General features: G+C 41.3%; 1 protein-coding gene across 1 annotated transcript in view; it reads right to left on the bottom strand.

The window, feature by feature from the left end:
- Positions 1 to 13,828, bottom strand: part of SDCBP (syndecan binding protein) — a 34,595-nt gene that overhangs the window by 2,860 nt on the left and 17,907 nt on the right. Inside the window, exons 3-7 of the mRNA XM_055546054.1 lie at positions 8,741 to 8,819; positions 7,362 to 7,471; positions 4,535 to 4,693; positions 2,794 to 2,969; positions 70 to 241 (exon numbers count right to left, since the gene is read on the bottom strand). Coding sequence (XP_055402029.1) covers positions 70 to 241; positions 2,794 to 2,969; positions 4,535 to 4,693; positions 7,362 to 7,471; positions 8,741 to 8,819 — 696 coding nt within the window. The remainder of the gene's footprint in view (positions 1 to 69; positions 242 to 2,793; positions 2,970 to 4,534; positions 4,694 to 7,361; positions 7,472 to 8,740; positions 8,820 to 13,828) is intronic.

The raw sequence follows: 13,828 nt of genomic DNA, 5'->3' as shown, positions 1-13,828 counted from the left end.
CCACCCCAACAAGACAAATGAAAAAGAGACTTCTAAAACTAAACAATATGATGTAAGTTCTGCTCTGACCTTCAGTCCGATGACGTTCTGTCCGTTGACCTCACAGATGTTATGTTCCGTGAGAAGACCGTTTCTAGCTGCAGAACTGTCTTTCACAATGGATGTGATTTTTCCATTTTTAAAAACAAAGCCAACATGTCCAGTACTGTCCTTATGCATGGTAATTGTCCGTTCAAAGGGCCTGTGAGCATAACAGTTTCAATTAAAATTGTAATTCCAAGGTAAACATTTCAATGGATTTCCACTATGTTGTACTGGATACTTTGTTATCATAAATTATTTCAAAACTATTTTACTTGGTATGTACATCTTGTGTAAAAGTGTAAAAATTCTCTCCATTATGGCTGGACTAACTAATCAAGATTTCCTTCTTTTAAGTATCAAAGAATTAACACAATGCTTCATGCAGTTTATCAATGTGCTTTTTCCTTTAACATTACGTTTGAACAAAAATCAGTGTTAAAAATGAATTAACTTTTTAGTATTTCCTGGAGCTTAATTTTTCTTAGGAAATACTTAGAACCTTTATAATATTTCTCACATCTTGATTTTGAAAACTTTACAATGGTATTTTTGCTGCAGCAGCAGCAGCAAGACGGAAGCCCCCAGTCCCTTAGAAAGGGAGGAGCTTCAGAAAGATGGCGTCTGCTCTGAGCACTGACAACCTGTTACTGCACACGTTTCATGACAAAATACGAATTTTACATTATGAAGTTCACAGCAGTCATGTCTTCCTGGTGATCCAAGTTACTTTTTGAAACTTTGCTCACATAAGAGCAAAAGTGCCATTTGTCTGCAAAATGTTTACTTAATACCTACCATGTATTATTCAAAGTGAAAACACAAAGGTAGATAAAAGCCAGTTGAACCAATATGAACAAAAATGCCAAAGCTAAAAATGTGTTACAAGGTCTGCCCTTCAACCCCTGCGTGGCCGAGAAGGCGGTGGTGTCCGTAGTACAGGTACCGCAAGCTCCATTATAAACGAGCTAAAGATGCTGTTCCCACCAAGGACTACAGCCTCAGCCACCCAGAAGGCCAGGCTGGTTTTTGGAACTGGTTGGCCCCCATGTATCCACCCTGAGCAGGAAACCGGGGGCAAAGTCCAGACACCTGTTGCTGTTACCTTTCTAACCTCTTCTATTTTCCAGAGAAACGGATTAAGACAGGAAAGGAACTTCTCAAAGCACAAATTTCTGTAAGCTCTGAATTAAGGTGTATGCAAAACCAGAATACTGTTTTTAAAAAGTCAAACTATGTAAGAAAGTGAAAGCAACACAGAACTGCAAGAGTATAAATATAAAACTAATCAATAACATTTGATTATTTTCTGCAACAAAATGCTGTATTCAGTTCAGTTCAGTTCATTCGCTCAGTCGTGTCCGACTCCTTGCGACCCCATGAACCGCAGCACGCCAGGCCTCCCTGTCCATCACCAACTCCGGGAGTTCACCCAGACTCACGTCCGAGTCAGTGATGCCATCCAGCCATCTCATCCTCTGTTGTCCCCTTCTCCTCCTGCCCCCAATCCCTCCCAGCATCAGAGTCTTTTCCAATGAGTCAAGTCTTCGCCTGAGGGGGCCGAAGTACTGGAGTTTCAGCTTTGGCATCATTCCTTCCAAAGAAATCCCAGGGCTGATCTTCAGAATGGACTGGTTGGATCTCCTTGCAGTCCAAGGGACTCTCCAGAGTCTTCTCCAACACTACAGTTCAAAAGCATCAATTCTTCGGTGCTCAGCCTTCTTCACAGTCCAACTCTCACATCCATACATGACCACAGGAAAAACCATAGCCTTGATTAGACGAACCTTTGTTGGCAAAGTAATGTCTCTGCTTTTGAATATGCTATCTAGGTTGGTCATAACTTTCCTTCCAAGGAGTGTCTTTTAATTTCATGGCTGCAGTCACCATCTGTAGTGATTTTGGAGCCCCCCAAAATAAAGTCTGACACTGTTTCCACTGTTTCCCCATCTATTTCCCATGAAGTGATGGGACCAGATGCCATGATCTTCATTTTCTGAATGTTGAGCTTTAAGCCAACTTTTTCACTCTCTTTCACTTTCATCAAGAGGCTTTTTAGTTCCTCTTCACTTTCTGCCATAAGGGTGGTGTCATCTGCGTATCTGAGGTTATTGATATTTCTCCTGACAATCTTGATTCCAGCTTGCGTTTCTTCCAGTCCACCGTTTCTCATGATGTACTCTGCATATAAGTTAAATAAGCAGGGTGACAATATACAGCCTTGATGTACTCCTTTTCCTATTTGGAACCAGTCTGTTGTTCCATGTCCAGTTCTAACTGTTGCTTCCTGACCTGCATACAAACTTCTCAAGAGGCAGGTCAGGTGGTCTGGTATTCCTATCTCTTTCAGAATTTTCCACAGTTTATTGTGATCCACACAGTCAAAGGCTTTGGCATAGTCAATAAAGCAGAAAGAGATGTTTTTCTGGAACTCTCTTGCTTTTTCCATGATCCAGTGGATGTTGGCAATTTGATCTCTAGTTCCTCTGCCTTTTCTAAAACCAGCTTGAACATCAGGAAGTTCACAGTTCACATATTGCTGACGCCTGGCTTGGAAAATTTTGAGCATGACTTTACTAGCATGTGAGATGAGTGCAATTGTGTGGTAGTTTGAGCATTCTTTGGCATTGCCTTGTATTTCCAGAATATTAAAACCCCAAGAAAAAGGAAAACTAGTCATGAATGTCCACATGTAGCGTTTAGTCAGCTCACCTGTCCCGAATGGTCATGGTGATCTTCTCTCCAAAAGCCTGTTTGAGCACCTTGTGCGCCCGGTCCGAGCTCCAGCCAGCACAGTTCTCGCCGTTTATCTGCAGCACCTGGTCCCCAAACCGCAGGCCCACCAGGGAGGACGGAGAATTGGCCTGGACAAGCTGAACAAATATACCCTGGAGGACGGAAATCACTAAGTGAGTGCTGGAAAATCAGGAACCAGCTGTTTAGGCAGCTACTCTAGTAATTTTTTTTTAAAAAGGAAAAACTACACAAGTATTACCCCCAAGAAGGAAAGTGAAAATGCTATCAAGGCAACAGGAAGATGTGAGTGGTAATTTCTAGCTCACATCATGACTCACCTGACCAACTTCCATCACCCCCCTCCACCTTGGAATAAAAAGACTAAGGAAAATAAAGGCAGATTACTGTAATACATGTAAGGTTCCATGAGTGTGATAGTATACCAAACAGGTATTACTGCACCTGATCATTATTGAGGGGGAAAGACAGTGAAGTGTTGGAAGTTTCATTTAAAGAAAGTGATAGGTTAAGGTCAGAAGTTTACCTTTTGGGCTGAAGATTTCCTTTACCCGCTTGCTAAATTACACATAATCACTACTATTAAACAGCCTAAAAAGGTGGATACACAGAATACAACCCTCGTTCTTAAAAATCTACGAGGTAAATACAGAACTCAAGTACAGGTAACTGAGAACTAAACACATAGGGTCTTTTTACTCATGTAAACTAAATTTCAGATGCTGAACACTATAAACAGGCCAAGTATAAAAGGCATGCGCCAGTAAGAGATGAAAGCAACCACAGGCTGCACCCCTCTCCATCCTGAGCTGCCTCAGACTTGGGCTGCGCATCCTGTACTTGAGGGCGGCACCCAGCAGAGTGGCCACTGGACAAACCACTGCAAGGATAACTGCTGCAGGGGTGGAGCTGGGGAGAGTGTGGTCTCTCTCTAGGATGGAGAGAGGGCAGTGAAGCGCGAGCTTCCCAGAGCAGCGCACTCAATGAGGGTCTCACACGAGCCACAAGTGTGCAAAGACACAATGCCCTCAGCCTCTGGGGAGGCAGGTGGGGCGGGGACTGGCCTCAGCCATCTTCTGCCAGGCGCCACATCTTCTACGTGCAAAGGCTGGATGTGCTGAGCTATGAGACCAAAGACTGAAAAGAAGCCCAATAACTAACTCAGAAACCCACAAATCAGGGTAAAGACTCAGCGCCTCCTTAGTGATCCTAAGTGCTTCCCCAAAGAGTAACCAGGTTTCATTTCTCCCATCTGGTAAGGTGAGAGGTAAAGTAATGTACTTTAGAAAGTCACTGTTACCTAGAAAATGCCCCATGAAAGTCAAATTCAAGGATGGAAATAACAAACCCAAAACCACATTACAAGTCACATGATCCTCTTTTAGTTTAAAAATACACAAGACCACTGACCCCACCTATCAGTCTTAACTTGTACACGTTACCCTATTTCACCGCCAGCATTCTTGTATGAACTATGTTACAACACACGCAGACTAGTGAACTTTATTCCAGAAAAAGGACTGAAAAAAGAGAAAAATTCATCCCTGGAAATGCTCAAGTCCCAGCTCTGCCTCTTCAGAACAGGGTAGCATCTCACGTGGAAAAGCAGATTAAAAGTAGTCCCGATCAAGGATTTACATTTTAAATTGTAACTCAGTCACGTAACAGCTAATCAGACAAGAGTACTGAAAGTGCTTACGTTGTCTATGGATTTCAGCCTGAGCCCAATCTTCCCGTCTTGATCCTTACACAAGATGACTTCTCGGATCCCTTGCTTGATCTCTGCTCTGCGGATCCCGATGTCACCACCAGTGACAGGGGCCACCATGAGGTTCATGCTGGAAGGCCGCGCCACCACCTGCCGACAGAGACACATACAACACGTCAGTATTCGCAAACACACGCCCTGAGAAAATCCAAAACAATAACTGAATATATTCTGCTGTGGTTTCCCTAAAATGTAATTTGCCAATTAGTTCTTTCAGATCTGAGTTTTGCAAAAATGACCCTATTTGTTTTTTAAAACTAATTCTGCAGGTAACTCACTCCGCCAGACACCATCTCCAGCAGACTCAATGACTCTGTTGCCGATGAATTCGCTGGCATTGGTTTTATGTGCACCCTGGCTTGTTTTCAACTCAAATATATTATTATCCTTGAATTTTTATAAAGGCTGTACCTTTTAAATTCACACAGCATCTTCCTGAGGGTTCTTTTATATGGCCTTATCTTCAACAATGTACTTAGCTTTTATTAAAGAGGCAAACTTCTTACCTCACAGCTCCACTACAAGGACTAAAAGTACCTGTTATTCAAGTGCTGACACACACAAGACAAATGTTATTTTTCGTCCCTTTAGTAAACATCTGTGGATTAACCAACTGTATGGAGAACAGCTGTACTAGGGACTCCGTTAGGTACCAGGCCTCACATTCCTTATTTTTTTTTCTTGACCAAAATCAGTTTATTGTTTTAAGAACCAAAGACAGTGAGGGAAGAACATATTTGTTACCAAGGCGTCTTAACCAGAACCTGTCATGAAAAGCTCTGGTCCGACACCTGTGATGCTCAGGGCAGCCATGATGGGGGAGAGAAACCTCAGCCGCACACACACACAGGCTGCGAGTGTCTCCTTCAGAATCACAGTCACTGGGACACCACACACACACAAGGAGCCATACTACGAATCAAGCACAAACCCAGAAAATACAACTTTTGAAGAATTACAAAACTTCAATGCTTACAGCTATAAAAGCATATAAATCAGGCAATGGGACAGAAAAAATTAAGCAAATGAATTTAGTTTAGCTGGAATACAGAACAAAAGGGAGGAGCTTTGGAGTATAACTTTTGGAAAAGAATTTTTTTCCAGCAAGTACAATTAAGTGCTTACTCGGTGTTCTTACTATGATCCATATGACCAACACATGATCACTGCCCCCTCCTGCTAAGGCCTACTATGACCACCATCTACTCTTGCCCTTCTATTTGCCCTCCACACAGCAAGCACAGAAACCCTTTTTTAAATCAATTATATCTATCATTCCCACAACTCAGACCCCTAACCCCTTACCCTGTCCACAAGGCCACAGACTACCTGGCCCGACAGCCCTTCCAATGCCAACCCCCCAATGCATTTGCTACCACATTCTGTCTCCTCTGCCCATCACCTAGGTCTTGTCTCTCAGGTCTCTCAAGTTCATTTCTGCCTGAAAGCCTTTCAAGGTCTCTGCATATACTGGCTAGTAAAGCTGAAAGTACGTACTATGGTTCCTTTACCAGAAAATATTTGTTGAGCATCAAGTGTATGAAGAGAGAAGCTTGTGGGCACACTGAAGAGAAGAGAGGGCAGCAGCAAGTGTCACAGACTCTCTGTCCCTTCCAAACCCACCCTATGTGGTGAGCCCTCTTCTGTCACTGGCTTTCTGGTCAGGACCCCTCACGAGGAGGAGGTGCCAGGGCCTGCCCCTTCCTGTCTGCTTCCTGCTCCTGCCAGTACTGCCTGGGGCCAGCCCTTCATGCTGCTGGCAGCAGGTGACCAGTCTCCAGATTCCAGACACTCCCAGAAGAGCCTCCATGCAGCCCCCAGAGGCACCAGCGCCCCTCACAGGGCCCCTCCCCTGAGGCCCAGCTCACGGGACTCCTCCACCATCACTGTCGCTCTGAGAACTACGACCCCCATCCTGTGCGCCCCAGTTCTAGAAGCAGCTTTCTGGGTTCCGCTTTTGCTTTTTTCAGTTCTTCAACCTCTCTGATTCTTGTTATCTCTGTTAAAAAATCTAGTGTGATTTCTATTGTTCCAACTGGATCCTGACTGATGTAAGCAAGTTTCAATAAATATTTGGTGAATAAATTGAAAGCCAGGTACTGTATTAAGCATGGGGGTCATGGCAACAACGAGACATAAAGGCTCTCTTCATGAAGTTATGCATTTACCTATGACAAATACTGTAAGGTATTATAGTCTTATAGCAATAATCTTAACACAAGACTGTGACACACTATATTTAAGCCAAGAATTTGGGGTCAAACTATAAGAAGCTTTAAACTTAAAAAGATTATGAGCAAAAAAACGATAACAGACCTCAATCTCAGAATGATAAAGTTAGCAGTAGCTCAGTATTCATTGATATACCAAGTTCCTGGAGGAGTTACTGGAAAAAGAGACAACTGTAACAATCTAGGTTAGAGGTAGAAACACACGGACGGGGCCACAGCAGGCCTACAATGAAGAACATGAGTATAAGAAACGCGGCAGCAGCAGAATCACAGGTCCATAACTAAATGCAGAAGACAAAGGAGAATGTACCAGTTAAAGGCACCTGAATCTTGAACTCCTAATAAATTAGGAAAGTGGTAACAGCACAGAGGAAGTAGACTGTGTAAAAAGCAATACCTAGAAAACAATCCTGAGAAGAGATCAATGCTAAGGCTATAAATTTGTGAGTTTGCCACAAAGACGATAGCTTTTATCTCTCTGTAAACTATGATTTTATATAATTCAGAACGAATTACATTATACATACCCCCTGACTTGGTGCTCCAGGGACCAAGGCCATATTTGCACGTATTTCTTCTTCATTTAAACTCAGGCCCATGTACTGAGAGAGTTCCGGATATAGCTTAGGATAGAGATCTAATAACAAATGAATGAGTAGAGGAAAAAAATTAGTAGAATATTTTAAAAAACCATTGTTATTATGGAGTTTTACTTGTATTTTAAAAAATCACATTTATTTTATAAAATCTAGGGTGAATTTAAATTAGTAATCTGGAAAACCCCTTTCTCTGTAATGACAATTAGAAATGGACAACAGAAAAATAAAAGTGAAAGTATGAAGACATTTTAATTGACGCCTCAGACTTCTAAATACTCAAGACTAGAAATAATTTTTCCAAGTTATCTTGCCTTTTCTTTCTCTTAAACTTATTAGGAATTTTCTACACATATCACTGATTCTCCACTTAAGAACAACTGACCAAAATGTACACTTCAAATCAGCTGTGTTTTAATTCATTCAGAAAACACAGCTATAAAATGATTCTTCTACCAAAAAAAATGAATTGTGGGGGGGCGGGGGGGAATTAAAGCTTGTAAATTTATTTAGTGTCCTATCATTTTAAGAATACACAGCAATGAAATCTTTGAAACAGTACCTTTAAATATTAACAGTATTTAACTGAACAGTAGAGTTAGATACTATTTCCAAAAGCTCTTTATGTGATTTATGGATTTTCTAAAGGAAACAATGTTATAAGCCAACAGGCCATAAAAACCTATTTAACACTCCTGTTGTATTTTTTTTTTTTTTTTTCATTTTATACTGGAGTAGAGCTGATTAACAATGTTGTAGTGGTTGCAGGTGGACAAGGGACTCAGCCATACACATACATTCATCCATTCTCCCTCAACTCCCCTCCCATTGAGACTGCCACACCTTTTGTATCTGAAGTCATATTATTTAAGAGTTCTGTCCTGAATTCCTATGAATTTAGAAGGAAAAGGAACCAGGGAGAAGGGTATGGAGTCAGAGTAGAGACTCCAGGATTTGGGAAGTTCCCCCAAAGGAGAACGCTATCAATCCCCACAGCCCTGAAAGACAGGGGACAGTTCAGTGAGTTACATCTTTTCATAAATGAATCACTCCTAAGTCAAGGACTTGCAAAGGGTGAAATTTAAGTAATAATTTTCATAAAGTCATAAACATACTTTCATAGTCACAGTTCACTTTCTTGATTAAAGGGTTGTTTTGAAATAAACATTTGTATTTTCTTACTACTAGAGCAAGACAATTTCATGCTGTATATGTTAAAAAAAAAAAAATCCTGGATCCTCTATTTCAGTAAAAGAAGGCTTAACAGGTATCCCTGGTTCAAGGAGAAGGAACCCAAAGAATAAACCTACTTCCATCTTGAGAGACAGGAGCAGAGGCTTCAGATAAAATCGCTGGGTTGGCAGGGTTTGCAGAAAAGGCAGTCTGAGCCTAAAAAAAAAAAAAAGAATTCTAACAACACTCTATAGAGACTCACTTAAACTTCTCATATAACTTAAATCCAGTAATTAAAAAAAAAACTAAACCCTTTACTTTTATTTAAGAAATTCTAATTTCAAACAATTAAGCAATATATTTTCAAAGAAAATACATATAATTAATATTTCATAATGCTACTGCAAATATTTTCACAATGCATTATGAAATGATAGTTACACTTTAGTCTAAGTGAAAGTACCTTCTTTACCTAAAGAAAAAAGCTTAACCATATTTACGTAAATATATATCAGGAGAACACCTAAAAATTTAAATACTTAAGTTGCTAATATTTATTTTGCCATTTCACCATATCCCAATGAAATGTTTATCTACATTTTACCAAGTATAAGAAGGTGTTCAGTCAGTCAATTCAGTCACTCAGTTGTGTCCGACTCTTTGCAACACCATGGACTGCAGCACACCAGGCTTCCCTGTCTATCACCAACTCCAGGAGCTTACTCAAACTCATGTCCATTGAGTCGGTGATGGCATCCAACCATCTCATCCTCTGTCGTCCCCTTCTCCTCCCATCTTCAATCTTTCCTAGCACCAGGGTCTTTTCCAATGAGTCAGTTCTTCGCATCAGGTGGCCAAAGTATTGGAGTTTCAGCTTCTGCATCAGTCCTTCCAATGAATATTCAGGACTAATTTCCTTTAGGATGGACTGGTTTGATCTCCTTGCTGTCCAAGGGACTCTCAAGAGTCTTCTCCAACACCACAGTTCAAAAGCATCAATTCTTTGGTGCTCAGCCTTCTTCACAGTCCAACTCTCACATCCATACATGACCACAGGAAAAACCATAGCCTTGACTAGATGGACCTTTGTTGGCAAAGTAATGTCTCTGCTTTTTAATATGCTGTATAGGATGGTCACAGCTTTTCTTCCCAGGAGCAAGTGTCTTTTAATTTCAAGGCTATAGTCATCATCTGCAGTGATTTTGGAGCCCCCCCAAAATAAGTCTGTCACAGTTTCCATTGTTTCCCCATCTATTTGCCATGAAGTGATGGGACCAGGTGCCATGAACTTAGTTTTCTGAATGTTGACTTTAAGCCAACTTTCAACACTCTCCTCTTTCACGTTCATCAAGAGGCTCTCTAGTTCTTCACTTTCTGCCAAAACGGTGGTGTCATCTGTATATCTGAGGTTATTGATATTTCTCCCAGCAGTCTTGAGTCCAGCTTGTGCTTCATCCAGTCCATTATTTCTCATGATGTACTCTGCATATAAGTTAAATAAGCAGGGTGACTATATACAGTTTTTCCGTACTCCTTTCTCGATCTGGAACCAGTCTGTTATTCCATGTCCAGTTCTAACTGTTGCTTCTTGACTTGCATAAAGATTTCTCAGGAGGCAGGTCAGGTGGTCTGGTATTCCTATCTCTTTAAGAATTTTCCAGTTTGTTGTGATCCACACAGTCAAAGGCTTTGGCATAGTCAATAAAGCAGAAGGAGACGTTTTTCTGGAACTCTCTTGCTTATTCAATGATCCAACAGGTGTTGGAAATTTGATCCCTGGTTCCTCTGTCTTTTCTAAATCCAGCTTGAACATCTGGAAGTTCACGATTCACGTACTGTTGAAGCCTGGCTTGGAGAATTTTGAGCATTACGTTGCTAGCATGAGTGCAACTGTGTGGTAGTTTGAGCATTCTTTGGCATTGCCTTTCTTTGGGATTGGAATGAAAACTGACCTTTTCCAGTCCTGTGGCCACTGCTGAGTTTTCCAAATCTGCTGGCTTATTGAGTGCAGCACTTTCACAGTGTCATCCTAGGATTCAAAATAGCTCACCTGGAATTCCATCACATCCACTAGCTTTGTTCATAACGATGCTTCCTAAGGCTCACTTGACTTCGCATTCCAGGATATCTGGCTCTAAGTGAGTCATCACACCATCCTGGTTATCTGGCTCATGGGGATCTTTTTTATATAGTTCCATACCATTTCTGTCATTTACTGTGCCCATACTGTGTACCAAGGGCATGAAATGTTCCCTTGGTAACTCAAAGGGTTACCTTTTCTTGAAGAGGTCGCTAGTCTTTCCCATTCTATTGTTTTCCTCTATTTCTTTGCATTGATCACTGAGGAAGGCTTTCTTACCTCTCAGTGCTATTCTCTGGAACTCTGCATTCCAATGGGTGTATCATTCCTTTTCTCGTGTGCCTTTAGCTTCTTTCTTTTTTTTTTTTAGTTCTACCAGTTTATTGCTACCAACCCGTCACCCTCCACCCTCATGCACACATGCTCAGTCATGTAACCCCATGGACTGCAGCCCGCCAGGCTCCTCTGTCCATGGAATTCTTCCAGGCAAGAATACTAGAGTGGGTTGCCATTTCCTTCTCCAGGTAGTTTCTCTTCTTTTCTCAGCTATTTGTAAGGCCTCCTCAGACAACCATCTTGCCTTTTTGCACTTTTTTCCCTTGGGGATGCTCTTGATCACTGCCTCCTATACAATGTCACGAAGCTCCGTCCATAGTTCTTCAGGCACTCTGTCTATCAGATCTAATCCCTTGAATCTGTTTGTCGCTTCCCCTGTATAATCATAAGGAATTTGATTTAGGTGATACCTGAATGGCCTCATGGTTTTCCCTACTTTCTTCAATTTAAGTCTGAATTTTACAATAAGGAGTTCATGATCTGAGCCACAGTCAGCTCCCGGTCTCGTTTCTGCTAACTGTAATAGAGCTTCTCCACCTTTGGCTGCAAAGAATATAATCAATCTGATTTCAGTTGACCATCTGGTGATGCCCATGTGTAGAGTTTTCTCTTGCATTGTTGGAAGAGGGTGTTATGTTATACTAAGTACAAAAATATTACAAAGTATGCAAAATGCATACTTAATCACCGACATAACAATCATGGTGAAGTAATGTAATTTATGTGTTAAAACTTGCCAAAACTTTGAAAACATATACACTTAATACTAGTCAGGGGCAGGTATGCCAGGAGCTACCCTCAGGGCTGCCTTCACAGCCCATGCTGTATGGAGTGTTCCTTTTTCTCTTACAGATATATCTGAGCTCCTCAAGCAGACATATGTCTCTGTTGGCAGTTAAGTTGTAAGATCCAGATGTAATATTTTTTACTTAATCAAAAATATATTGATTAAGTGATGGGAGTTTAAACCTATACTCTTTATCACCAAGCTCTGAAATTGATGCTAAGAGCAGTCCCAAAGATGTGTGGAGAGATGGAAGATTAATTAAATAAGGAAGTCCACAAAAGTACTCCAAGTACATCACTCATTTGGATTCTAAATGTTCTGATATGACTTATTGAGTCATTCTTGATTACTATTTCATAATGTCACAATCTAAATTCAAATAAAATACAGCACGCAAATCTTTTTAACTTTAAATATATCCACAAACTCAAAATATGCTGAATTTTGAAAATTCTCTCACCAACTATCAACTAAAAGGAGCTAGTGGCCAGTGGATTGCTTCCTGGATAAACTCTAAGGAAAAAAAAAAAAAAAAAATACTGTTCCTCACTAAAAAGAAAGGAGCTATCAAAGCCATGCAAAGACATGGGGGAACCTAAAATGCACATTACTAAGAGACTGAAACCAATCCGAAAAGGCAAATTACGGTATGAGTCCAGCCCTGACATTCTAGAGGAGGAGGGAGGCCTGGACAGAGCGTGGGGACTGTGAGGGAGTGAGAGTGCCCTGAGTGACACCGAACGGTGGCTCCACATCAGCACACCTTCGTCCAAACCCACGGAGCGAGCACAAGTGTAGCTGTGGACCTGGGGAAGCAGCAGCAGGTCAGTGACTGTCACACATGTACCACTCTGGCGAAGATGCTGCTGGTGCAGGGTGACAGGTGTGTGGTGTGCAGGTCAAGCGGGGGAGAGCGCACAGGGAAGGGTCACTGAGATGGAAACTGTACCTTTCATCACTTCTGCTGTGAAGCTAAAACCACTCTGAAAAACAGAATTTACTAACTTTAAAAAATTGATCCTTTTTACACTGGTCTATTATTTCTATTCTTTCATTCATTGCTCTTGTTCTTATCCAAGGAATACTGAAGTAAGCTCTCCGAACACAAAGTTACATATTTAATTACTATATAATTTGTAGTAAAAATGAAAGATGGTACAACAAAGGCTTAAGGACTATAAGCCATTTAAACGCAGCAAAATATTCCACACTCACTTGAAATCTCAAACTAGTGAAAAAAGGGGGGGGGGGGCATGTTGTTTTTACAACTACAGAAAGCATGAGAAGACACCGTACTCGTGGAGCCACCAGAGTCAATCTCTGCTCACTGTGTCGGGACGCTGATGACTGTTTCTCAGTCCACTATGCACAGGCGTGGCTCCTGTTTGAGACTCATGGTGGACAGAGAGGCGCAGGGGCTGCACGATGCTCAGAGCCACAGCCTAATGGTTCCTGTGAAACAGTTTACAGAATATGAATTGCCAAGTCACTGCTGCGGTGTGAAAGGAGAGATCAGAAAATGAATACTACCTTTACAGAGGCGCCTCAAAAACAAAGACTCAAGTAACACTACCACAGAAAATGAAGAAAAAATAAAACAGAAACAGTCCAAGATGTTAGTGGCTAGGCTGGGAATCTTTTTAAATCCAGCGAGAATTTAAAAACCATGTTCCCCCCTCCTTACTCTCTGTCACATCTCCAGGCAGCTAGCTTTGTGCTCAGAATATAAAAGGCTTTGAAATGGAAATATCCATACAACCAGCTGCTCCTTGAAGAGCTCAGCCTGAGGTGGACTGCAGCCGTGTTCATTTTCTGATCCAACATTTGCCAATATCAACTCTTGCCTTCTTTTTCTGCTGCTTTTGAGATAAAAAATCCTCTGTTCAAAGTCTACGGTGGTTTAGGTTCAATTTCATAAAAATTAACAAAAAAAGGACGAAAAGGAAATGAGTCATCCTCTCAGACCCATCTGCAGATCCTATCACTTAGTGCTCGGATGTCATAGTAACAGCTTAACTGTTA

Source organism: Bubalus kerabau, chromosome 14, assembly GCF_029407905.1.
Source record: "Bubalus kerabau isolate K-KA32 ecotype Philippines breed swamp buffalo chromosome 14, PCC_UOA_SB_1v2, whole genome shotgun sequence".
NCBI classification, from domain to species: Eukaryota; Metazoa; Chordata; class Mammalia; order Artiodactyla; family Bovidae; genus Bubalus; species Bubalus kerabau.
Note: the sequence above shows the minus strand (reverse complement) of the source record. Positions and strands in the feature narration are given on the sequence as shown.